Source organism: Cydia strobilella, chromosome Z, assembly GCF_947568885.1.
Source record: "Cydia strobilella chromosome Z, ilCydStro3.1, whole genome shotgun sequence".
Lineage (NCBI taxonomy): Eukaryota > Metazoa > Arthropoda > Insecta > Lepidoptera > Tortricidae > Cydia > Cydia strobilella.
The window spans coordinates 21,472,338-21,499,860 of record NC_086068.1 but is presented as its reverse complement, the minus strand read 5'-3'; the positions used below and the strand labels follow the sequence as shown (position 1 = coordinate 21,499,860).

Below are 27,523 nucleotides of genomic sequence, written 5' to 3'. Positions count from 1 at the left end.
TCAGTAGGAAAATTAGGTAACGGACGCAACAGAGTTGCGGTAAAAAATATTTATTCTGCAACATTATTAGAATTACGGATTCAATATATACGTGATATTTTCTTAAAAGAAATGAGGAATTTTACAATGTAATTAATGTCTATGTTGTGTTACATAGACGAACAGGATTTATTTCTTGGTACGTATTTATTTTTCTATTAATTCATTTGTTTCTGTGTATTAAACATTAACTTATTGGTACTGGCTAGCAGCAAAACAATAATCGATACGTTTGGTTGGACCTAGAAGGACATCAATTATTATATCTGAGTAATTTCAATAAATGCATGAATGGCCATCTGAAAAAGTTAAGTATTTCAAGCCTTATTGATCTTACTTACGGGCTAGATATTGTCAGGTGACAACCAAATCCAACTCGCTAATTATTACCACAACTTAATAGCCATAGTGAACCATATTCATATTAATAGCTAATTAAGGTTGATTTTTGTTTAATTATTTTTTAGTAATTAGACCTGACGATTTATAGCGTAGATTTATGTAGAAAATTGTTCCATAATATTTATTCACGGATGTGGTTAAAAATAAAAATAACAAAACTTTATTCCAATACTTACAGGACTCACTTTAAATGTTGATGTGGAGTACCTGTTGGCTTAGGCCCTCAACTCTCTATGGTTTATTAACTAGGTCAATGATTGATTGATTGAATATAGAGAAGACTGAGAACATGTATTTCGGGGTCTCCCTCGTCCTCGGGGTTTAGTTTCGATATCTAGCACTTTCCTGGTCATGTGGTCGCCTCATAACGTGTCCGTACCACCGCAGACGGCTCTCCTGTAGTTTATCTGGGATAGGTCTCACTTTGAAGGTGCCTCTTATGTGTGTGTTTCTGACATGATCCAGCCTAGTTACACCACCCGCCCACCTGAGCATCTTCATCTCTGCGCAGTGTAATTGATTTTCGTGCCGCTTTTTGAGTGGCCAGCATTCGGCTCCGTATGTCATGGCCGGTGAATATAGAGAAGACTGACATAGAAAATTGATTGTCATAGGGCAAGAACTCTCGTATTTGTATACATTCGTCGCTCAGACACTGTCAGAAAGGACTTCACTGCACACAAGATGGGGAGGAGCAGGGGCTTTACTCCTTCTGCTTTACCGACCTTCTGTAAGTGGAGTATGTGTAAAACACAAGGGTTAAAAGCAACAAAAGAGTTGTGGACGGTCTTCCCTTATAGATGGTCCTCCCCGCATTGACCTTATTATTAAACCATGGGGAGTTGAGGATTTCATAACTGAAAACTTCATACACTTACAGAATTGTAAATATGTCATGCTTGGATCTGCCTGCATTGACGGTATGCCCATTGCCCATGTTGTATATAACATGTACTAGCATCTGTCTGATTTAGCAGGTTTAGAGTGAAGAGGTTTCGCATTTAGAATGTTAGTAGGGAGTGTAAGATAATGTTGTTTGTTGACAGTTGAAGTATGAGGGTCCGAGTGCCCCGCTGCCGCTTGTTCACCAGCAGAGTTGTGGCTCTCCTACTCTTAGCGGCGGCCCTGGGAGCCTATTGCTACTACCACAGCGCATCTCCCAATACTTACCGAAAACCAGGTAAGTCTTGTTATAATTAGGTACCACAAATTTATTACAAAATAAGATAAAAATAAAAATTGAATAACTACTTTTTAGTGTTCCATACCCAAAGGGTAAAACGGGAACCTGTTACTAAGACCACTGTCCGTCTGTCTGTCACCAGGCTGTATCTCATAAACCGTGATAGCTAGACCGTTGAAATTTTCACAGATGATTGTTGCTGCTATAACAACAAATATATGTATTAAATTTTAGTTGTTAGCACTTTTTTACTCACTGCGCATTGTTCGGTTTTTGCTATCCTGTCCTGTATGTAAATGTTTAAACTGTCCTTAGCTAGATACAAATACGGCGGTGGCAGAATAACAGCGTCCATTGCTGGAAGTCTTTAGGGCTGCTGTGCCCTGAACCCTTTTTGGCACAGACATTAGCTGAGCCACTTTCCCTTTCAATTAGTTTGTAAGCATTATCGTGTACTTTTATTATGTACTTATGTTCAAACTCTTTGAACAAACGTCTTTTATTATTATTATGTTCGTCCTTTACATAATCTCGGGACCATGGGGTCCATGGGGTCCCGGACATTTGGAAGGCGTGCGTGGGGCCGAAGCTATGACATTTTACACTTCCAATCTGGAACATAGGTCCCGCTCTTGCGACTCCACTCTGTCCGGCTAGTTAAGGCAAGCACAGAGACGAGAGCTAGATGAAAGTCCCCTCTGGAATAGGGGTCCGCGGTGTCGTCATTCACCGTCAGCTCGCCACAAGCCGCCCCCGCGGGTTTATTATTATTATTTTGTATTTCCTTAGATTACACGGTATAAATCCCGGTCTTTTGATAGGCTTGCGTGGGGATATTGATCCAACACGTACAGGCCCCTTGGAGAGCTATAATGTAGAACGCCTGCTGGAACCCGTTCCGGGCGCAACAATAGACACCCATGAACCGGTCGCAGCAGGCATTGGAAATTGGGACTATTGTAGAAAAAGTGAACAGTATAGCGTTCTATGGATTGAAGTTTGGGTGGACAATGAGACTGGGCTATTGTAAAGAAGTCCGGACACCTGCCATAACAATGTTTTCACAAGAAAGAACTTCATAAATACCCTTATGTCATACCTGCAATAGTTGAATAGACGCAATCGTCCCATGGGGACACTTTTCGCGGCTTACCTTATCTACCCATGGATGTTTACCTATTAGATTCTATCCAAGTCGGCGTTGGGCTTTATTTTCCTTACAAAAATTATGATTAACTTAAAACTTCAGTAAAAATGCTAAAATTCACCGCACGAGCCCGCGTCAGTTAGCGGCGCTCGTACTATTTTTCGCTAACCAGCTCGCCCGCTCCGTGCACACGCGCGATCTAAACTGTAACATAAATACAACTGTTCGCTCTGAATTCTGGTATTCAAATTTAAATTGTTGTTTTGAATTATGTTTGTACTTACATAGTTAGTTAGTAGCTGTCACGATGCCCATGATGATATAATAGTTTAATTTAAAATTGCTTATCGTAGATAACTGACGTACTTACGTTCTACGTAGTATAGGCGAGCCACCGCATTACCGCAACCAGGAAATATCAATCGAGTCGCTGCTCGCTGCCGACGGCATTCATTTAACTCACCCGCCGCGAGCTCAGCCGGCTACTGCGCCCGCCGACTAAGTATCTGTCTCATTCGAACACTATACTAGACTATCATTTGTAATCTTTGTTTGTTTACGTCAAATCTTGGACAAGTTCCCGATATCCAATTGCGCTGAAAGTCAGCATACCTATGTAACTTCGGTGACTTATTCAATGCGTAGGTACCGAAAGTGGTTAAGACACTATACGCAAGCTCATTGATTATGAGCTTGTTAACATCCTCAGATGACAATATCAATAAGTTTTTGCTGACTGTACTTTTCTTTCCACAGGCAAATATAATCATCGGCACAATTCTAAAAACCATAAACACAATTAGTTTGTTGTTGGGTGGATTTCATCACTAAAAATTTCACCTACAATGTTTTTTAACGTTTCATTTAACACGATTCTAACTATCTAAAGTAATAGGGGGCTGTGTATTGAGGATATTTATGGTATTGGTGGTATGGTCAGATGGCATATATGTAGTCGAGAAATTGGGACGGGTACCGCCGTGGCGAGGTGGCCTAGGGGTTCATGGCGTTAGCCGCGATAGCTAGACCCCGGTTCGAATCCGGCCTTCACCACTGGAGGGCTTCGTCAACTTTTTCTTTAATATATGACATCTATTACACTTTTTTTGATATTTGAAGTTATCGCTTTCGGCAAATAAAAATGCAAGATAATGACTCTATTTATATATGTTGTTGAGCGTAGACTATTTTTCCCGAAGCTCGTACGCCGAAGACTGGAACGCGCTGGCCGAAGAGAAGGATTATCACCAAAATACCACCACCATGTTACCGGGTTAGTGTGAGGGTTAATAAGATCACTTATTTAAAGTTAGTAAATTGTAGAGTGTAGATGAAGAAGTAGAAGTGAAGTATGCCTCGGTTTTTTTTTTTTAAATATGCTTCGTAAGTAAAATAGACATCTAACTATATACATTATTCTATTTATACTTAACCCTACTTAGACCTATTCGCGACAGTTCTCCCCCACGTGTGCCAACACCGTATTTAGTAGAGGAGCGTATAGGAATAAGCCTGGAAGCTGGGCAGCGGACGTCACCGGCGCTTGTGTGTACAATGGCTACTCTTATGTGGCCATCTGGGCCGCGAAAGAGTTGTGCGATTTCGCCTCTAGACCATGTACATTGTGGCACGGAGCGGTTTCTTATCGTGACGCTGTCGCCTACGTGCAATTTCTGTTTCCTGTTGTGATGAGTCGGGTATACATGAAGTTGCAGCGGTAGATGATCGTGAATTCGTTTGAGGCCTTTCTAATGGTAAGTCGCCCACGGGAACCTTGAGGTTGCCCCGCTACAGGTCCGACACCATTGGCGCTTACGTGATTTGTAACGAATACTACCGCGCAGTCCGATTATGTGAAATCTTTGTTTTAACTCGCTTATCACTGTCGAGTGATTGCCGTTGCACAGCGCGTGAAAATGATGAATCAACAGTTTGGCGAAGTCTTCCTTAGCGTGCAGGACGGGTACGTGCTTGCTTCCGACGTCTGTCACGATGACTCCATATTCATCTAGTTTCATGGCAATCTTGCGTAGCGGAGAATTTTTCGGTAGAGGTATCTTCCTCGGCGGCAACCAGAACCTTAGCCGTGGGCCTAACTAAATGCGCGAATTCGGAAAAACTGTTTACCTCAGGTAGGTACTCGAATTTACTTTTAGTTTTCCTATTTGGGCGAACGGACTTCGACACGCGTTGTCGCTTATGACGTATCGCGGCGTTGTCGGCGACGGGCGCGAGCGTGCGTAATGTAGACGATCGCGGCTTATAATCGCGTTTAGGTTCGGGTTCTACAACCCACCGAGAGGTTGCTCCTATTTGAGCGGGTTTGTTTCGGTCGAATAATGACGCTATTTCCCGCTTTGTAGGTAATATCTGAGTGGTGGGCACGTTCTTGAGCGGGTCTTGGAAGTTTTCGCTCCCCAATGCGAAAGACGTGTTGCCTGCCCCACTGCCTACGCTCGATATTACTGCGGGCTTATTCGACGCGAAAGAAATAGTGTTTACTGCGCTCGTTGTGTTATTACCGTTCGCGGGCGCGGCCGCGTTGGCCTCGTTCAAACCGTGTAACAACTTATGGTGGCCCGCCTCGCATTGGCCGACGCCATACGCGACGTATTTACATTTAAATGACCTACGATGCGCAGATTTTAAACAATTAAAACACAGCCGCGCTTCTTTCACTAGCTCCCATCTTTCAGGAATTGCTGCCGCCGTAAACTGTGCGCACGTGTCTACTGTATGTTCCTTTTCACAGATAGGGCACGTATTGCGTGGCGGAGTAGATTCGGACAATTCCTGGCGGAGTCTAGATTCGACTACTATCGCGATGTTTCGCGAGCGCGACGGTAGTATAATTTTTATTTTTAGATTTTTACTCATCCTCGCGTGTATGAGTTTCGTGAACATCTGACTCCGAGCCACTACTACTACTACTATCGCGGGTAGACACGGGGGCGCGAGACCTATTAGGGAGAGTACGACTCGATCGCTTAGATCCGCGCTCAAAAGACGCCGCATTTACAGTATAGCGCGATGTAGCTGGCCTATGTCGGTTGATGCGTTTGGCTGCAGTGCTAATTTCGTTCAAGAACTAGACCGGGAGTTTGGCTATTAGACTGCCTATACTTTGCCCATTCATAACGCACAATCAGATTAAGTTTGTCCACGATTTTGTTTACAAGTTCAGGCGCGTGTAGGTACTGCTCTTGCCGTAGCGAACGTATGGTTGCGACGGCATTCGCAATATGTGCGGCGAAGGAAGTTATGTTCGCGTTGTCCTCTGACAAGCGCGGCATACGTTTAATGTTATGTAACTCTGTTAACACAATTTCCTCCGGGTCGCCGAATTGCCGTTCTAGCGGTTCCATAATTTCGTACGGGTCCTGAACTGTATACATAATTGATTTCACGGCGGTCCGAGCCTCGCCTTTGAGCGCGCGCCTAATACGACTGACGTTATTGACGGCACTAAACATGGGAGACGTGTCCTCGAACTCTGCCCTAAACGAAATCCATTCGGTTATATCTCCTCCGAATGAGGGTAACTCGGGCGGCTTATGGTAGATGGGTGCATAACTGCCGTGTGGCACCTCTAAATAATGCGGTTGCGGCCTACTTGTAGCCCGGTTAACGACGGCGGCGCGCGGCGCGGTCTCCTTCGGTAAGAGAATTTTATTCTCGATCGCGACGTCGTGCTGCTGTGGCCTACCCAATTCCTAGTACGCCGCTCAGACTCGTCAGCCACGGTACTGCCTCTGTCAGAATTCGGCGATCTGCAGCTTCAATTTGGCAGTATCGGACTGCTTCTGAGCGACAACTAGAGCGGCTTTATGAACCTCCAGCTCGGCCATGAGCACCGATAATTGACTATCACGATCCCTATTTACCGATTCGCGACCTATGATTGATCCACGAACAGACGGCGCCCGCGGCGGCGGCGGCGGCACGACCACGGGGTCTTTATTGACTAGCGTATTCGACCTACTGCGTATTACTACCGTATCTTCGAATGCGTCCGAGTGTACCGATTTGTTGTCTTCCATCTCTCCACCGCTATTCACTTGGTTGCCGCTGGAGCCTTTGCTCCATGTATGTGTCTCGGTAGACGTGGTCTAGCCGGACGAGGGGGTAGGGGTGTCGGTGGGCGCGGGGGCAGGCGGGCCCTTGGTGCGCGGTCGAAGATTTCTCGTACTCTTCGTAGACATCTTCTTCTTTCTTGAAACACACGCGGGGGGTCCCTAACTATATACAAATTTACCTGCCTAAAGCCTATGCCCTAACGCTACAGAGCGCAACGTCAGTGCCCCTAAGCGTAAATCCCTCGGTGCACTGAATCTCCCGCAATGACAAAGTGCAATGCCTAGAGCGTTCGAAAGCAGTGTGATGGCATCACCATGTGACACATGCAACGAAAGTTACCAGGACGCGTGAGTGGAGGAAAACCTACAACACAGCACGGTCCGACCGGCAAGCCGGTATGGTGGGGTATAGAGGGGTAATTAGGTAAGGGTCTGAGCCGAAGCGTACTTCAAGGCTCAGCGCGTTCGTTTTTCAAGCTTCTTTTTTCTATCTGAGTGGAGAAAAATCTCGACACTCGGCGCGTACTTGTTTCTTTCTTCTTTCTGAGTGGAGAAATTCTCGACACTCAGCGCGTACTTGTTTCTTTGTTCTTTATTCGGCTATCGAAGGACTATAATCGTTGAGCGTAGACTATTTTTCCCGAAGCTCGTACGCCGAAGACTGGAACGCGCTGGCCGAAGAGAAGCTGTTGCTGCTGATTACCACCAAAATACCACCACCATGTTACCGGGTTAGTGTGAGGGTTAATAAGAACACTTATTTAAAGTTAGTAAATTGTAGAGTGTAGATGGAGAAGTAGAAGTGAAGTGAGTATGCCTCGGTCGGGCGGCCATATTTATATGGGTGCGCGACCGTGCCCCGCCCACTACGTCACGTGGGTGAGTTGTGCAGAGTCAGTTAGAATTTATTGACCAATCAGCTTACGCTATTACATTACGTAGGGAATGGGTATATATTTATTGTGGGACATTCTTGTAATAACTAATAAAATTATTGCTTAAATCTACGCACAAATAACAAAATAAAACACACGAAATTCTCATAGATTAAAAGTACAGAAAGTTACACAGAAATATCAAAATATGCTTCGTAAGAAAAATAGACATCTAACTATATACATTATTCTATTTATACTTAACCCTACTTAGACCTATTCGCGACAATCGCGACATACGTATTAAAAACGTATTGAACAAATATCATATAAATAAATATATAACAAGTATTTGTACTGTATAATTTTAAATAATCTATATTCCGAAATAACCAATTTATGTATTATTATTGTTTTTGGGTTTTCAATGTTAAATCATATTATCAATATTGTACTCTTATTATCAGTTTAAACTCGCATCTTCTTTTATCTACTGCATAACTTATTTTTTATGATATATTACTTTTTTTGATTATATAAAACAATATAAATTTTGTTTAATACCTATACATTTATATAAAAACAGGACAAGTGCGAGTCGGACTCAAAAACGGAAAAACGGCAAAAAAACACGTTTGTTGTATGGGAGCCCCACTTAAATATTTATTTTATTCTGTTTTTAGTATTTGTTGTTATAGCGGCAACAGAAATACATCATCTGTGAAACTTCAACTCCCTAGCTATCACTGTTCATGAGATACAGATACAGACTGGTGACAGACGGACAGACAGACAGCGGAGTCTTAGGAATAGGGTCTCGTTTTTACCCTTTGGGGACGGAAGCCTAATAAACAGTGTTTTATAATTTGCAAGATCCCTACTTTTAGAAACGGGTCTATCGCGAATTTATTTTGTTACCTTTATTTACCGCCGTTTCGACACAGGTTTCATTGGTCGTGGTCGCGGCTAACTGTTCAGTTACAGTGGGGATCTGCCAGAACGCCTTAGAAAGGTCAACGCTGGACAGGTACTTTGCGTCTCGGAGATTATCAAGAATTTCCGAAACGTATGGCAAATTGTAATGCAAATAAAAAGAAGAAAAGCATTGCAAAAATAACTGTTCAGTTAGCCGCGACCACGACCAGTGAAACCTGTGTCGAAACGGCGGTAAATAAAGGTAACAAAATAAATTCGCGATAGACCCGTTTCTAAATGTGATTTAATATGTGTTTAAACCGCGAAAGTTTTAAATGTTATAAGATCCCTACTTTTAATGCATGTCATAAGTTACAAAATGTTAGGTATTGATGGGTCCGGTGACTACCCAATGGTATAATTATTAATTGCTATAATTATATACATCAATTAATGTAATATTATCAAAAAACATAAGGCCATTACGATAATAAGCCAGTACCGTAGCCTATGATAGTCGCTTAAAGCTTAATAGATGTTGCTTGTTTATATGCTACAATGTTTTATATGCTTTAAAACCTGAACCGAAGTATAATAACACGACTAACGTGCAATTGCAGTCTATAAGTTTCATGATTTACGTGTATTAGAGTATAAAAAAACAAATTGTGTGTTCTAACTGGCCTAAATTTTGCTTACTTAGTCAAAATGTTATTTAAAACCTAACCATCCTAGTGTGAAAGAAATAGTTATGTCTTTTTCTACATTTATAAGGTAGACATTATATAGTGGTAGAAGACAGAAAACGTTTTTCAAACATACAGCTTAATTTTATAATGAATTATAGCCAAATAACTAGAAAAGTTTCTGAGAACCATCATCACCATACACATGAAATCATCACATTGGTACCTATGGTGTTCACGATTTTAGAATTTCATGTTTTTTAACCGAATTCAATTTCATAGAAGGAGGTTTTGTATTCGGTTGTGGCTATTTTTTTATGTATGTTCACCGATTATTCCCGAGACCCGTGGTCCGATTTGAGTAATTCTTTTTTTGTTCGAAAGGCGCTACCTCCAAGGTGGTCCCACATTAATCTGGTGCTGTTCTGATGATGGGATCTATGAGGAATTGAGGGAACTCCTCAATTTTTAAAGGCACATGTATGGTGATTCGGTCGTTTTCTTAAGCAACTTGAGCATTTTTTCTCGAAAACCACCAATTTGATGAAGTGGAGCTGATGATGATGATTGTTTTGATGATAATGATTTCAGCGATTACTCCGGCACCCATGATCCGATTTGAGTTATTCATTTTCTGTTTGAAAGAAGTTACCTCTCCAAGGTGTTTTCTTAATATTTTTGGTTTTGATCTGATGATGGAATCCGTGAGGAATTGAGGGAACTCCTCAATTTTTAAAGGCACGTGTATGGTAATTTCGGTGTTTTCTAAAGTAACTCAAGCATTTCCTCCTCAAAACCACCAATTTGATGTAGTGCAACTGTAGCCTAACCACGAGTTTGACACTAAATATTCTTCGTAACTTACTTTGTACACTAATATGCCAGTACGAGCGAGATGCATAAACAGTAAGTTACGCACACGATAGCGAATATATCAATGTCAAAATCGTGGTAAGGCTACTGATAACGTCCCTCGTATGTGTATTATGATTTTTGATGTAGGTAGTGTTGATAACAACCAAAGAGACTGAGAGGTGAAGTTAGAGGGTATTAGTGTTTGGGGGGTTTGAGGTTGGGGGTTGAGGGGGGGTGAGTTGATGGGTCGGGGACTGAGGGGTTGGGAGTTAAGGGATTGGGGGTTAGGGTTAGGACTTAAGGGGTCTGGGGTTAGGGGTCGGGGAATGGCGGTTGAAGGGTTGGTGGTTTAGGGTCGAGGGGTTCAGTGATCAGGGGTTGATGTGCTGTGAGGTTGAGTGATCGGGGGGTTTGAGGGATTGGGTCAATGGCGGGGCGGAGAATGGATTTAGTGACAGGATTCACTGTCACAGGAATGATTTCCCAGACGGACTCGAGGAAAATTCTGATTATTTAATAAAGTTTACGAATTTACAGTTAAACATGATTATGTTTTTCATTCATGTGTCACGCTCTTAACAATGTCTTACAACTAAAAATGGAAAAATAAAAGCTTTTATAAAAAAAAGATAAACCGACTTCAAAAAGGATGACATAAAATATTATCCTTTTTAGGGTTCCGTGTTTAAGTATATGCGTTACCAACTGATATTTTTTAAGTCGGTGCCAAGCCAAGTACTCCAAGTAGTAACAATACCAGTCAAAAATAATCAGCTTTATGCTATAAATCCCATTACAACTGTACAAATATTATAAACGTGAAAGCAATTATGTCTGCCTCTTTGTTACCTTTTCATGGCTAAACAACTGAACCGCTTTAGCTGAAATTTTGCATGAAGGTTCCTTGAATTGTTTTATATTTTGAAATGTAGTCCTCTGGATAAGCGACAGAAAATAACTCAGTCCCAATCCCACACTTGCGTGCTATGACTGTTCAAGAATTAGTTAGAAATGCTCTTTAAAAAAATACGACGTGAATGAGAATGAGAATGAGAATGAGAAATTTATTGATAAAATTATTAAATAATCTTACACGTCACACAGCATACACATCATTATCACAATAATACATAATAGAGTAGATTATCACAATATTAAATTATTCAGTTATTTTACATTGTTTTAATTTATTTTTGAAATTACATCAGTTTATCACAAGAATACATTGTTTTAATTTATTTTTGAAATTACATCAGTTTGGGACATCAGCAGTTCTGAATATAAATTCGTTTATTGTGTAACAAGCTAAACACATTAGCATTTTTTTAAGTTTGCTTACAAATATCACTAGCTGAGTCAATGACCTCTTTGGGAAGGGTGTTATAAATCCTTACACCCATGACACCGAGTGACTTCCGACCCTTGGCCAGACGGCAGCGCGGGACCAGCAGGAGGTGCTCGCCGCGCGTGTTGCGGCCATGGTTCTGCCCGCGAGTTGTATATAACCCCAGATTAGACCTTACATATTTGCAGGCTGTTAGTATGTAAACACATGGTAGCGTAAGTATTTTGTGCTCTTTAAACAATGACTGCGCTGGATAATCGTAAGGTTTATTTGAAATTATCCTAAGGGCACGTTTTTGTAATCTAAATAGTCTACTGCATTCAGCTGCAGTAGCCCATAGTTCTACACCTTGAGTTAAAATTGAGTGGAAATACCCATAGTACGCTATTCTGAGGTTTTGAGGCGTTAGAGATGGCGCGAGTCTAGAAAGGGCGAAGCACGCCGACGCTAACCTATCAGAGACCGCATCTATATGGGGGGTCCAGGTTAGTCCCGAGTCTATAGTAAAACCAAGATATTTTGCCTGCTGGACCTGTGGGAGTTTTATATTGTTTACGACTATTTCTAGTGGACATATACCAGTATTACGAAGTTGAAAATGCATAATATTAGTTTTTTCAACATTAAGAAGCATGCCGTTAGACGAGAACCACTTGGAAATGTTATGAATTACTTTATTTGCTTTAATTTTTAAGTTGTTGAAATTATCTGCGTTAACTATTATGCACGTGTCATCTGCGAACATAATATATTCAGGCTCAGAGCACGCTGTCATAATGTCGTTAACTAGTACCAAGAAAAGGTTATTGCCCATCATCGATCCTTGAGGTACCGCACAAGCCCCTATGGGTTCAAGGTTCGACTTCACGCCAAGGACGGTAGTGCTTTGCTGTCGATTGCTCAGAAATGAGGCGATCGTGTTGAGAAAGTTGCCCTCAAAGCCGTAGCGGGCTAATTTCGAGAGAAGCAATGAGTGGTCGATCAGCTCGAAGGCGCGCGACAGGTCGCAGAATATCGCTGCAACCTGCCGCCCGCCCTCGAGATGCGCCATCACTCGCGCGACCGCATCGCGCACCGCGTCCGTGGTCGAACGACCCGACTGGTAAGCATACTGCTGGCTATTTAAAAGATTGTTTGATGTAATATGTTGCATCATCCGCGTACTCAATAGACGCTCAAAGATCTTGGATATTACAGGTATAAGGGATATCGGCCTATAGAATTTAGGTATATGCATTTCACCCTTTCCCTTATAGATAGGCTGAATTTTTACTAACTTTAACGAGTCGGGGTATACACCTGCACTAACACATGCATTAAATATAAAAAGCAGTAAGGATATTATATTAGGCGGGAGCAGGTCGATGACATAGGTCGTCATATCATTGATGTCATTGACATGAGATTGTTTACGTTTAACATCCTTACATGTCTTCAACATTTCCTCAAGAGTAAACGATTTAAATAAGAATGCGGATGGTACCTGTGGCAGATATCTGTCGAGATATGCGTGTGCATCATCAACGCACGGGTGCGAGTCGTTGTTCGTGTGAGTGTAGTAGTGGTTGAGCTGGGCGGCGGCGGCCGCGGCGCGCGCAGCCTCGCAGTCGCCCGGCGCGCGGCTCACGAGCACGTTCAGGGGTCCGCTCCTGCCACTACTGCGCCGGCATGTCTCCGACGAGATGACGCTCCACATAGCCCGACTCACACTACCACCTGCACCACACACTATTTTGCTATTTATATATTCTACACGTTCATTACGTAATGTAGCCCAATACGCTGTTTCCAATTTTAATAGGCTCGAATGTAACTCGATGTCATTAGGTTGTTTAGATAACTTTACCTTAGTTGCGCGCAATTTATGGCGTAGTTTACGTAAGAGGTCATTAACCCAGGTGTTTACAATCCTTTTAATAGGTTGTTTTCGCTTAGGGAAGTGAATGTCATAATAATGTCTAAGAATATTTATTACTGATGTAGTTCTTTTATTTGGGCATTGATTTTTTATAAAAACACAATCCCAGTCATGTAACTCAAGGCTCTGTATAAAATTATATTTGTTTTGATTTGAAAAAATTCTTTTAGTTGTATACTTTATCGGAGAATTGGAATTATTAGTATTTATGATTACATTTACACTCAAGTGATCAGACAGGTGCATTTCTTTACAAGTTACATTACAAATCATGCTCTTGTGTATGTTTGTATATGCATGGTCAATACAAGTTTTTGATGTTGCTGTTATTCTAGTAGGTACGGTTACAAGTTGTCTAAAATTATGCTGTTTAATTTTATTTACGAGACATCTGGTGTTAGAACATTTAGTTAAGAGATCAATATTAATGTCTCCTAGCAGTACAACATTATTATTCTGTATACTTTCTAGGTTTAATAATTCATCTAACTTAGCAAGATATAAAGGTACATCACCATTGGGCGGGCGGTAGATACACACAATGATAAGGTCCAGACCGATGCACTCGATGGCACAGGCTTCGAAGTTGGCCTCGATGGATAACTCAGCGATCTCCTTGCGTTCCATTGTGATTATATCCGATCTTGTAAAAATACAGGCTCCACCACCTTTCTTTGCCTGTCTCGAATACTGGGCGCGGAGGTTGTAGTTAAGGATGTTGATCGTAGAAAGCTGGGCTTGTTGAAGCCAATGTTCCGTGAAACACAGCACATCGAAGCAGTCTTGCATTTGCAGTTCGCATTCTAGTCTATACGTTTTGTTTTCAAGTCTATTTATGTTGAGATGTAGTATATTTAATTTACCTTCAGTCTTCTTCGGCGAAATGTTATTTAGATCATTCGATATGGTCTCGTCGTGGGCGTAGAAAGGGTTGCCACTCAGAAACGCTAACATTCACGGGCCAAGCTGAGGCCGAAAGGTAATTGTCGTACACTGCCGCTGGTATCCCAATTTTGAAAGAATTGTATGTATTATGTTTTGATTTTATTTGCTCAACGGTGTATCGTGTGTCGGCCTGGATGGTTTTCAGGTGTGCGATAATGTCATCAGGAGTAGTGTTTTTCTCGAAGAAACACCCATGGAGATATTTTAACACTTCCACACCTTTTAGGCCGGTGTTGATTGCGGTTCCCTTTATTATGTTGGGCTTGAGGCTGCGGCGGCGCTGCTTGTGATGCACTGTCTTCCACTTATTTTCGCGTATTTCATTGTTTTCGTCAGGGCTCTGGCCGTCGTCATTGTCATTTCCTTCTGTTTCATCGATTGGTAGTCGCTCGTTTTTCGTGCTAATTGTCTGAGGTTGATTCCTTTGTTCTTGACTCGTTGCTTTGTCATCGTGTTTTTCGGTTTGTGGTTTAGAATCTACGGTAGCGATGGCGGTCGGTTTGCGCGAGGACGCTAGGTTATTTGGTCGGGTAATACGGCGCTGTTGGCTGTGCGCAGTGATCTTCTCTCTCGTGCGCGCTGCCGTAGTTCGCTTCGGGCGCACGGGGGGCTGCGTGAGAGCGGGACGGCTAGTGGTGGGAGTTGATGCGCAGCTTGACACAGCCGGTGTTGTGGTTACACTGTTGTTGTATAACCCGGCTAAATTTTTTGCGTTGCTTGTTTTGTTAGTGGAAATAACGGATTTTAATTCCCGTATTTCACTCGATATTTCGTCGAACTTTTTAACTAAATGTTGGATTTCACTTTTTAACGGTTCTATAGCTTCCATGATAGCATTTTTCACAATTTCACTGTCCACTTTAGACATGTTGTATTATTAATTTCACAATTTAGCTTGAGCACGATAGTGACGCGTTCAGTGTGCGAGCGAGCGTCAAAACGTATTACATTTACACTAACGTGCCGACAAGCATGGTACGAACTGCGCTGCCGCTGTACATAAAGTTCGTTTATTGTCGTCGTGTAACGCTGCGTCTTACATAGGCGAACACTCGCGAACGCGCAGCGAAGCGACGCGGCACGCGGCACGGCGCGGCCGGCCCAAGGCGTTCGCGTTCGCAACGAGATCGCCCACGTAGGACACTTCTATATAGGTATCAAAGGATTAATTAAGGCGCCGTGCCGCGCCGCTTCGCATTCGCGTGTTGTTCGCCTACGTAGTACGCTGCGTTAGGTAATCCAACGTACATACTTATATAGCCGCATCTTTATCGAATTGCACCAAAATCCCTATGATTATATGGTTTAAAATTTGGCTTGGCACCGACTTCAAACATATCAGTTGGTAACGCATATACTTAAACACGGAACCCTAAAAAGGATAATATTTTATTTCATCCTTTTTGAAGTCGGTTTATCTTTTTTTTATAAAAGTTTTTATATTTCTAGAATACGAATAATAGTAGTTAATGTCCATGCCACACAATGAACTTCATGTAGTTTCCCATTCATTACAGTAATTATTTCTAATATATCATTCGTAACTTTTTTAAACCAAAGCATAACGGTGATAATGCTCTGTTGTGACAAACTACGTTTTACAAATTTGTTCGTAATATCTCTCACGATTCAATCGTGTCAATTTATAGTGAAATCATTTTTTGCGTTTTATACTAAAGTGAAAAATAAGGCAAGTACCTTTAGCGATATTTTGTTGTTCATACACGGAGATAAGCTCTGTGAAGGAATTATTGCATATTTTTTTATGTGTTAAACAACAACATGGAAAAGATATATCTAAAAGAAAATCGCAATCGTACGATAGGTATGCGATAATGTTCACTGCAAAGAAAAAGGTCCAGATTGATAATGCAAACAAGAAGATGATTTTAGACACATGAAACATTTTATATAAAAAAACTGTTAAGTTATTGGACATAGTAATTGAAGGAACATGTAGATAATAGTTCTTAAAAACATATAAAAAAGTTGCAACTCGCACAACCTACTAGTTCTTTTTTATAAAGACCGAACCATAACTTTTCACCGGATTTTGAAATCCACCCTGTTTTATCACAGAGTTCCTATGGCTACCTCCTGTCTCCAGCATCAGATCAGCTCCTTGTCATCATAATATTGCATTGTCATCCGATTTACGTATGTGTGCAAAATTTCAGCTTCATCGGTATACGGGAAGGGGGTCAAATTTAACTTGCAAGATTTGAACCGTACATACATAGGTACATTGCAAGTTAAATAAAAGCTTGTAAAATAAGTTTTTGGCAAAAAAATCATTTTTGGTACAAGGTTTTTATCGCTGACTGTACTTTTCTTTCCACAGGCAACTAATACTCATTGAGACAATTCTAAAAACCCGAAACACAATTAGGTTGCGTTATTTTATTACAGAGTTCTTATGGCCACCTCCTGTCTCCAGCATCAGATCAGCTCGATGGTACCATAATATTGCATTGTCACCCGACTTACATATGAGTGGAAATTTTCAGCTTCATCGGAAACCGGAAAGTGGGTCAATTTTAACTCGCAAACTTTGACCCGTACAATACAAACATAGTTACATAACTATACATACATATTTACTTACATAAATACATTGAAAATTAAATAAAATAAAAGCTTGTAAAAACATACCCATCCCTCTGAAAAACAACAAAAGTATTTGAATCCGGTTCTGAGGCTGACATTTAGAATTACAGACCAATTGCCGTGCCAATCTGTATTCGGTAAGATATTTGAAAGAATTCTATACTCTCGCATGTATCAGCAGCTCAATAGCTGGTTTCGTGACGAGCAGCACGGTTTCTAACCAAAACTATCGACCTCATCTAACCTCATAAATGCAACGACTGTTATTGCCAATGCCAATAACCTAGATGAAAAGAAACAAGTAGATGTGGCCTATTTCGACTACCGAAAAACATTTGAATAACGAATAACGACACACTTAGTCAAATTGGCACATGCTGGTTTCACACAGTCTCTATTGGAATTGTTAGCGAACTACTTTACAGGGTAGACAGCAGTGTGTCCAGTACGGTCAATCTAGGTCAAATCCTTACTCAGTTTTATCTGGAATAGGTCAAGGTTCCCTTGGTTCTCTCATATTTCTCATTCTTATTAACGACCCAGCATCTGTGAAACACTCCACGTTCTTACTGTTTGCTGATGATTTAAAATTAATTAAACAGATTAGTGCCCATGCTCACCAAGACTGTATTAAATTGCAAGAGGACATCAGCAATGTCTTTGCGTGGAGTATTCAAAATAAATTGGCCTTCAATGAAGATACATGCTCAGTCATGACGTACACCCGTGCTTACCATCGCCTACATTACCATTTTCAATTACACGATTGACAACCAGCCTCTCCAACAAGTCTCCTCTGCTACCTAGGCACATGGTTCGACCCGCATCTAACTTTTAATGATCATATTGTTGCTACTTGTAATGTCGCAAGAAAATCGTTGGGCTTTGTAATCCGCCAATGTAAATAAATTTCTTGACTCGCAAAATGCCCTTAGTATATTATAACAACATATATGTTCGAAGCCGACTTGAATTAAACGCGACAATATGGAGCCCCCATGAACTTCAATACACTCTTATAGGGTGCAAAAATTATTCGTACGCTTTCTTTTCCGTTAACTCTATGGGTACTATCCACATCTTTATCCTACTCTTTATGTACTAGGAATGGTAAACTATACTTCACTAGAGTGCAAAAGGAATATGTCCCTCATAAAGTTCTTCTTTCGTTTAATACGCGGCCAAATTACTAACCCTTGTTGTCTCTCACTTCACTGAAAGTGCGTCCTACTCGTATCACTGGCATAGAACTCCGTCCCCGTCGACAATCTCTATTTGCTGTCCCAGCGGCACGGACTCGTGCTCACTCCACCACCATGCCTTATACTACACTCTTCTCAATGATATACTGGACAGCGACAGCAAACTGTATAATATATGTTATTCTCAAACATTCGATGCAATATTGATATTACGTTCTTTATATTAGGCTGGGAAGTATCACGTCTCAGGCACGGCTAGACGAGAGGTCTGTAATGAAATTTCATACAAAGTTGCAGGCCTAGGCCGGGAAGTAGCATTTTTTTAAATTTCCATTTCACATATATTTGTGACACAGTATCATGGCATTCAGCCATTAAAAAAAAACTATAACCAATATTTGCTTTTTGGTTCGGAATGACATTCTGCCAATACGAATAAAAAAAAAACAATAAACGATATTTGATATATTTTGCAGTTTTATTTGTATAGAATTTCCAAAAAAATCATAAATAAAACATTATTAACAAATTCCAATAATATTGAATTGCAAATTTATAGTTGGTCAAACCAAATTGGCAAATTGGCAGTAAATAAGAACACTAAAAACTATACTCATCCTTTTCTTTTAGTCATACTTGTTATGGCCATTTTTTGCCCGGATGCTGCAATTCATGATAAAAGCAAGCCGCTTTAGTACTAGCGGTTACGGCGATATTTGCATCGAAAGCTGCACTTGATGCAGAAAGCAAGCCGCTTTGCCCAATCTGAATGATTTCATCCGAGGAAACACAAATTTCATCCACTAGAATTCAAGATGGCGGACCTTTTCCAAAATGGCGGCAGCAAAATTTAAAAAAATTGTAGACACAAAACGGGTGCACCGATTTTAGTGATTGATATATCAATCAATTCGTATTGACACCTGTAATCGGAAAAAGAAAATACCATTTAAGAAATTAAAGATGGCGGCCGAATATTAAGAAAATTATGTTTTTTTTTCCTCTTTTTTTTCCTTCTACTGAAAATAACAACTAAATGTTCTATGTTATGGTCACATATTCTTTCATTTAAATGAAACCTGATAATATTAGCTACAAAATAAAATAAAAAACTTGACAATCCGTTAAGTAGTTTTTTAGCTATACGCATTACAAAAAGCGCGTAACACCCGTCCGAAACGGCCCCCTCGCGTCAAAACTGACTTTGATGATATTTCTTTATATTTAAAGGTAAAAAAAGAAAATAATACATATTTACTTTATTGAGCTATAAATAAATATATTGCCGCTCATTATTTGTGACGTTCCACGGAAAAAGGAACCTTATGGAGGCTGGCGCTTACGTCGCATAGCACCGCGATAGTATTGGAGCGGCGTTAATAATAGCTTAAGCGCCAACCGCCATAAGGTACCTTTACCCGTGGGACGTCACATTTACTCCTCTTTATCATCTTGGTCCGATGTTAAAAAAAAAACATATGAACTCAGAACAAAATATACCTACCTAATCTAATTAAATTTAATATATAGAAATGAACTACGCCAAACTGTCCCGCCCCTCCATTACTATTTCAATGTGTGTAGTATTGAAATAGTAATGGAGGGGCGGGACAGTTTGGCGTAGTTAATCATTCTGCATTGCACTGTGCAGGGTAGACCCACCCTCCGACACGTGCAGCGCATTGTTTCGCAACCTTTTTTACAGCCGCAATGGTCCAGGTATGATAATTCACGCCATATCTCCCTGGCTTCAGACCATTGCGGTTCCCAACTGCCATTACATGACTTCCAACCCCAAGAGGATGGCAATGGCACAGAGGCATCATCAAGAATAAGGGCATTGCCCCATAAGTGGCCAGCTTGATATGTGACACGGAGCGCGTGTTTATGTATCGCTGCCGAGTGCCGATGTTGGTGGGATGCTGGTTACCTACCAATTTATTTTTAGTAGCAAATAGTTCCTTGCGTACCAAGTTCACCGACGAGTGCGCTGTTTGAGGGTCATATAGGTAGCAGGTGAACTTATGGGGCAATGCCCTTATTCAAGATGATGCTTCTGTGCCATTGCCATCCTCTTGGGGTTCGAAGTCATCTAATGACAGTTGGGAACCGCAATGGTCTGAATCCAGGGAGATATGGCGTGAATTATCATACCAGAACCATTGCGGCTGTAAAAAAGGTTGCGAAACAATGTGCTGCACGTGTCGGAGGGTGGGTCTACCCCGCACAGTGCAATGCAGAATGCAGCATATGGCATATGGCAAAAACGAAAGATACTTACAGATAAACTACGCCAAACCGTCCCGCCCCTCCATTACTATTTCAATACTACACACATTCTTCTTCTTTTTCTTCTACCTAAGCCTTTTCCCATTATCTGGAGTCGGCTCTCCTTGTCCTCTTTCTCCACACAGGACGATTATGTGCTGTTCCGGCGTCAATATTTGTGTTTTTCAGGTCATTTTGGACCGTTGTCAGCCAAGTAGCAGGGTGTCTTCCACGGCCCCGTTTCGTCGTTGGTAGATCCAATGCCACCCGTACCATGTGATCTGAAGACCGCCTGATTACTTGACCGTACCAGCGTAGTCGCTTTTCCTTCAGCTTTTCTTCAATAGGAGCGATTTTCCTATCCCTCCGGGTGACTCCAGCTGACCAGCGAAGTATGCGCATCTCTGTTATATGCAGTTTTTGAACGTGTTGTTTTGTTGATGCCCAGCATTCGGTTCCATAAAGTATGGGGGGTCGCACAGCGGTTTTATATAATTTACCCTTTATTTTTAAAGGCATTCTGTTATCTCACAACACCGATCAACTGCCTCCACTTCATCCAGCCTACTGTGGTTCTATGAGTTAAGCGAGGTTTAGACTAGCAAGAACTTGCATGAAATTTTCGTTACATTGCTGACTACTAAGGTAAACTGCATTCAACATGTTTACCAGATACCGCAATGTAATGAAAATTGCATGCAAGTTCTTGCTAGTCTAAACCTCGCTTTACGTCTATATCAATTTTACCATCGTTGCTGATTATCGACCCTAAGTATTTAAATTCTTTCACTGTAGGCAGTGGGACATCATTTATGTAGAGCTTGATTGAGTTGGGATCTGTTGTACCGTCAAACAAACATGACATGTGTTCTGTTTTCTTACGGCTTACTCTCAAACCATTTTCCTCTAATGATTTAGTCCAAATGGTTAGTTGATTTTGGAGGTCTTCGACATTATCTGATATTAGGGCGACGTCATCAGCATATAATATGTTCCATGGCACTGGTTTTTGGTCAGCCCTTGTTAGGTAATCTATGGTGACGTTAAATAATAACGGGCTTAATATTGACCCTTGATGCACTCCGTTGCTTATTTCAAACTTTTCACAGGTTCCAGCTGGATTACTATCTGGGTGGTGACATTGGTATACATATCCTGAATTAATGCTATATACTATTCAGGTACTTCATGAAACCTCAATACTACACACATTGAAATAGTAATGGAGGGACATTTTGGCGTAGTTCATTTCTATGTATTCAATTTAATTATATTAGGTAGCTATATTTTGTTATGATTTCATATGAATTGCCTTTTTTAACAGTTCAACCACATCGGACGAAGATGATAAAGAGGAGTAAATGTGACGTCCCACGGGTAAAGGTACCTTATGGCGGTTGGCGCTTAAGCTATTAATACGCCGCTCCAATACTTATTTTTTATTTAATCGTATGGCGTATATACATAAACATTCTTTATAAAATTGGATAATAGTCTGAATAAGATAATTATAAGTCCACATTCAGGGTCCCGAGCCACGAGATTACGTCAGGTGTTAATTTAAACAGATCTTCCGGGGGGCCTGCAAATGAGTGCAGAGGGCAGCGCTGTATAATGTGCTCAACGGTTTGAACCTCTTCACCACAGTCGCAGAGAGCAGAGTCCCGCCAACCCCATTTATGACGAAAGTAGTTACAGCGTCCGTGACCTGTCCTCAGTCTGTTTACACGACACCAGAGTTTTCGAGGCAGGCCAAACCCGTCTGGTTTCGCTGTGGGATCTATGGCTTGTAGGGTAGTTCCAGCAGTAGCTTTGCTCCACTCGCTCTTCCAGCTCTGGTTGACGTCAAAACCACTCAGTTTTTGGGCTGTAACGCATGCTGGGTGGCGGGACTTAAGACGCTGGGGTGGGGGGTGGCAGAAGGGCTGGTGGCAAGGTAGAGACTGTTGCGCTTGTATTTTTGCCGCTTCTCTTTTTAGCGCTTGCAGTCTACGCAGATGCGGCGGAGCAATATGGCTGAGCACCGGGAGCCAATGAAGTGGCGTTGATTTAATTGTGCCTGATACGCATCGCATTGCTTCATTCAGCTTGGTGTCCACTTTCTGAACATGTGCGCTCTCTAGCCATACTGGAGCACAATATTCGGCCGCTGAGAAGACCAGTGCTGTAGCCGACGTACGTAGGCAATCAGCGGATGCGCCCCAAGTAGTGCCGCAGAGTTTGTGGAGGATGTTGTTCCGCGAGGCAACCTTTAGAGCCACTTTATGGAGATGTTCTTTGTAGGTCAACGCTCTATCCAGTGTCACTCCAAGGTACTTCGGATACGGGTTGTGCTTCAACAGATTTTCATTGAGAAATACAGCCAGTTGGTAGTTGGCAAACCGGTTGTTAAGGTGAAAACATGCCACTTCCGTCTTGCTTGCACTGGGTATTAAGCGCCATGCACTGAAGTACTTACTGAGTTTCACTAAATCTGACGACAACACTTCCTCACCTGACCTGAAATCTTTACTCTGGTAAACAAGTGCTATATCATCCGCGTAAATGAATTTAGTGGACTCAGTAGATGGCAAGTCGTGAATATAAAGATTGAAAAGACTTGGAGCGAGGACAGAGCCCTGAGGTAGGCCGTTGTTCAGTCTTCTCTTGCGGCTTTTGGCATCACCAAGGTAGACCTCAAATTCTCTATCGCTAAGCATACTCATGATTATGTCTGCCATTTCTCTGCTTGGGATAGCCTTGAGAATCTTACAAATCAAGCCTTGCTTCCAGACAGTATCATATGCCGCAGTCAGATCCACAAAGACTGCAGTAGACTTTAGCTGTTTCTGAAAACCCGCTTCAATATGTGTAGTCAGTGCCAAAACTTGGTCCGTGCAGCTCCTTCCTCTTCTAAAACCCGCTTGCTCTGGTGGGATAATAGCGTCTATGTGCGGTGTGATTCTAGAGAGAATGAGGCGTTCCAGTAGCTTAAAGGTGCAACTGAGAAGGGATATGGGTCTAAAGTTTTCGGGTTTGTCGTCCGTTTTGCCAGGCTTCAGGATTGCGATGACTTTGGCCAGCTTGAATTCCCTTGGAAGGCAGTTGTTCCGTACAATGTAGCCGAAGAGGGCAGTAAGCCAGCTTACGCTTGCTGGACCCATGGCTCGAATAAATTCGTTATACATGTTATCCGGTCCTGCTGCTTTACTATATTTTAGGAGCTTTATGCCTTCCACGACTTCACCTATGCTAAAGGGTCTTGAAAGGTACTGGCCCGTTGGGGCATTTCTCCTAGCAGTCCTCAGCTCTTGTTTTATTTGTTTTGTGAACATCTTATCCCGCTTAGCTCTGGTTACTTCTACCATCCGATTTGCTATAGCGTCAGGCTTTACGTTTTGACCAGATCTTTGTGGGTGTTGTTTTCCTGACAGACGGTGCAAGACCTTCCAAGCCTTTCGACTTGATCTTTTAAAATCCAAACTATTGACTGTGGATTCCCACTTCTCCTTCCTAAAATGATCCAAAGATTGGAGTAATGTGGCTCCAGTCCCATGGTCCTCTGTCTCCAAATACTCTTGATATAATTTCTCGCTGTCGGCGTTCCAGCCTGGCACATATTCTTTTCTATAGCCTCTTGGGATATTTTTCTTGGCTGCTTTGATGACTAGCTCAACAAATATTCTGTAGTTTGCCGGGACAGGGTCCAAGTTTGCAGCTGCAAGCCCCGCATCCAGCGTCTCTCTAAAGCCATGCCAATCCGCACGGTTAAAATTCCATCTAGGGGCTGGTATTGAGTTAGTCAGTGGTATCTTGAGACCTACCTCTGAGACGACCGCTCTATGCTGACTATTCGGGAAATTGCCTAGGACCAAGCGTGTTGTAGGCAGGGGCTGATCAAGGTGGTCTTTTGAGACAAAGGTCAAATCGGGGTTGTAGTCTTTGCCCCATCTTGCAGAGTGGAAGGTGCCCCTATCCTTAGCATCAAACAGCAGGTGTAGGTCACAAAGATCCGCCCAATGTGCAAGTGCCGCTCCGTTATCGTCTACGCTATGATACCGCCAAGTTGTATGGTGGCTGTTAAAATCTCCAGTGTACATGGAAGGGTGTGGGAAACTGGGTAAGACCCTTATTGACCACTTCACTTTTGGTGGTTTGTACACATTAGTCACTGTGAGATTTTTGACTCGGATTGTGATGGTGAAAATTTGGTCAAAATTACTGGTATCTATCAGCTGAACATCATCTAGGCTTGCTCTTGCATAGGTAGCTATTCCATACTTTGGGTGGTGTACAGCTTTAACCAATGTGTACCCCAGTAAATGGGCTCTTCGTTCCAGATCTGAGTCATCTTTCGTGTGAGTTTCCTGAATGTTGACCACGTCGATGTGTTTCTCGTGCAAAAGCCTTTGCAAGTAGTCGCTTTTGGCTGAACTTATGCCTTCAATATTAATTTGCATGATGCGGACTGAAGGTCCGACATCTCTAGTCGAAAGGCCCTGGGAAGGGCCTTTGGGAACAGCACTTCTTGCCATGTGAATTTCGCTTCCAGAACAATTATTTTAGTAGAAAGTTTATTTCGCCTCGTAGTTTGTCACTCTTTAGCACCACCCAGGGGACACGTGCAGGGCTGTGGTAGGTAAATCCTGCGGACGCGAGTAACAGTTGCCCCCCAAGTAACAGTTGCCCTCCAATACTATCGCGGTGCTATGCGACGTAACGTAAGCGCCAGCCTCCATAAGGTTCCTTTTTCCGTGGAACGTCACAAATAATAAGCGGCAATACATTTATTTATAGCTCAATAAATAAAGTAAATAAGTATTATTTTCTTTTTTACCTTTAAATATAAATAAATATCATCAAAGTTGTCAGTTTTGACGCGAGGGGGCCGTTTCGGACGGGAGTTACGCGCCTTTTGTAATGCGTATAGTTAAAAAACTACTCATCGGATTGTCAAGTTTTTTATTTTATTTTGTAGCTAATATTATCAGGTTTCATTTAAATGAAAGAATATGTGACTATACTATAGAACATTTAGTTGTTATTTTCAGTAGAAGGAAAAAATGAAGAAAAAAAAACATAATTTTCTTAATATTCGGCCGCCATCTTTAATTTCTTAAATGGTATATTTTTTTTCCGATTACAGGTGTTAATACGAATTGATTGATATATGAATCACTAAAATCGGTGCACCCGTTTTGTGTCTACAATTTTTTTAAATTTTGCAGCCGCCATTTTGGAAAAGGTCCGCCATCTTGAATTCTAGTGGATGAATTTTGTGTTTCCTCGGATGAAATCATTCAGATTGGTCCCTAGTATCACTGGGCAAAGCGGCTTGCTTTCTGCATCAAGTGCAGTTTCATTTTGCTAACCGCTATAGCTACTTTGCACAGTGCTAGAAGGGACCAAACTGAGTGATTTGACCCGCAGCAGCGCAAGTTTAGGAACAGAGATGGCGCCACTTCTTTAAAAAATATTTCGAAAAATTCTACAAGCTAAACCAATGAACCGATTTCAATGTTTAATATCCCAAATAAAAACTCAAAAAACATATACTGAAGACTTTTGGCAAAAACGGCATCTTAAGTTTTTATTCTTACTCGATTGATAGTTTTTACTTGATTTCTTAAAAAAAAAATATGGAACATGAATAGTTTAATAAATGTATATTTAAGGTCAATTATGCACATTCTTACAAATAAATTTATTTAAAAGAAATCTTCAACTGCAGTAAGTGCACTGATTTTAATATAAAATGTGTCATATGAAAAAAAATCACCCAATTTATTTTAATAAATAAAAAATAAATAAATAAAAACTGAATAAAGTTTTTTCCTGGTGCTGAATTACACAAAAAAATATAACAAAATAGAAATTATTCTTATTTAAAGTGACTACATTTGTAAACAAAAAACTTAAATGTCCTCTTCGGGCTCACCGGTAGATGTAGAACTGAAAAAGAAAAGTCGTTTTAAAGTACTTGTACCATTTCAATATTACAAAATCACCGATCATACATGAACTGGTTGCTGTAGATTACTGTTGAATTATTTTTGTGCCTAGCTGATTACCATTACCCCTATAATTTTGTGCCAGACCTATAATCAGTGGTCAGCATGCAAAATAACCCTGAATTGAGGATTACATTAACTTACTTTTGATTTGTACAGCCACCTTTGCATGATTTACACTGGGCTGCGCATGGTAAGCTGATGCGACGACAGTCGACACCCACAACGCATAGTTTCGCAGACAGATTTGGAGCCACAATGGTCCAAGAGGCTTAATTGCGACCAAATCCCTGTAGCTGCCGGCAATTCTGCATCGCAACTCTCTTTTTCCTTAGTCCATCCCTAAGAAGATGTACATGGTATGGAAACTTCTGGTTTCAGAGGAGCGTCACCAGGAAAAAAACTTTACTCAGGTTTTATTTATTTATTTTTTATTTATTAAAATAAATTGGGTGATTTCTTTTCATATGACACATTTCATATCAAAATCAGTGCACTTACTGCGGTTGAAGATTTCTTTTAAATAAATTTATTTGTAAGAGCGTGCATAATTGAACTTAAATATTTCGTGAAGAATGAAAGGTATCGGTGTCGGGTTTTTTTTATAATACTTGTTATTTATTCAGTAATATATACATGCATTAAACTATTCGTGTTCCATATTTTTTATTTAAGAAATCAAGTAAAAACTATCAATCGAGTAAGAAAAAAAAACTTAAGATCCCGTTTTTTGCCAAAAGTACTTAGTATATGTTTTTTGAGTATTTTTTATAGGTAATGTATATAATGAGCTTTCATTTGAGATATTAAATATTTAAATGGGTTCATTGGTTTAGTTTGTAGAATTTTTTTAAAATATTTTTTAAAGAAGTGGCGCCATCTCTGTTCCTAAGAGGTGAAACTGCCGCTGCTGCGGGTCAAATCGCTCAGTTTGGTCCCTACTATCACTGTGCAAAGCGGCTTGCTTTTATCATGAAGTGCAGCATTTTGTTCATAACAAGTATGACTATTTCGGGTGCTAGTACTAGTGTAAGATAAAGATAGTATGATTCTCTCTGTCTATGTTTGAA

General features: G+C 41.1%; 1 protein-coding gene across 1 annotated transcript in view; it reads left to right on the top strand.

Annotated features, from left to right (window-relative positions):
* LOC134754170 (alpha-mannosidase 2) overlaps positions 1-27,523 on the top strand; it is a 56,739-nt gene continuing 29,216 nt past the window's right edge. Inside the window, exons 1-2 of the mRNA XM_063690297.1 lie at positions 1-178; positions 1,488-1,621. Coding sequence (XP_063546367.1) covers positions 1,495-1,621 — 127 coding nt within the window. The 5' untranslated portion in view covers positions 1-178; positions 1,488-1,494. The remainder of the gene's footprint in view (positions 179-1,487; positions 1,622-27,523) is intronic.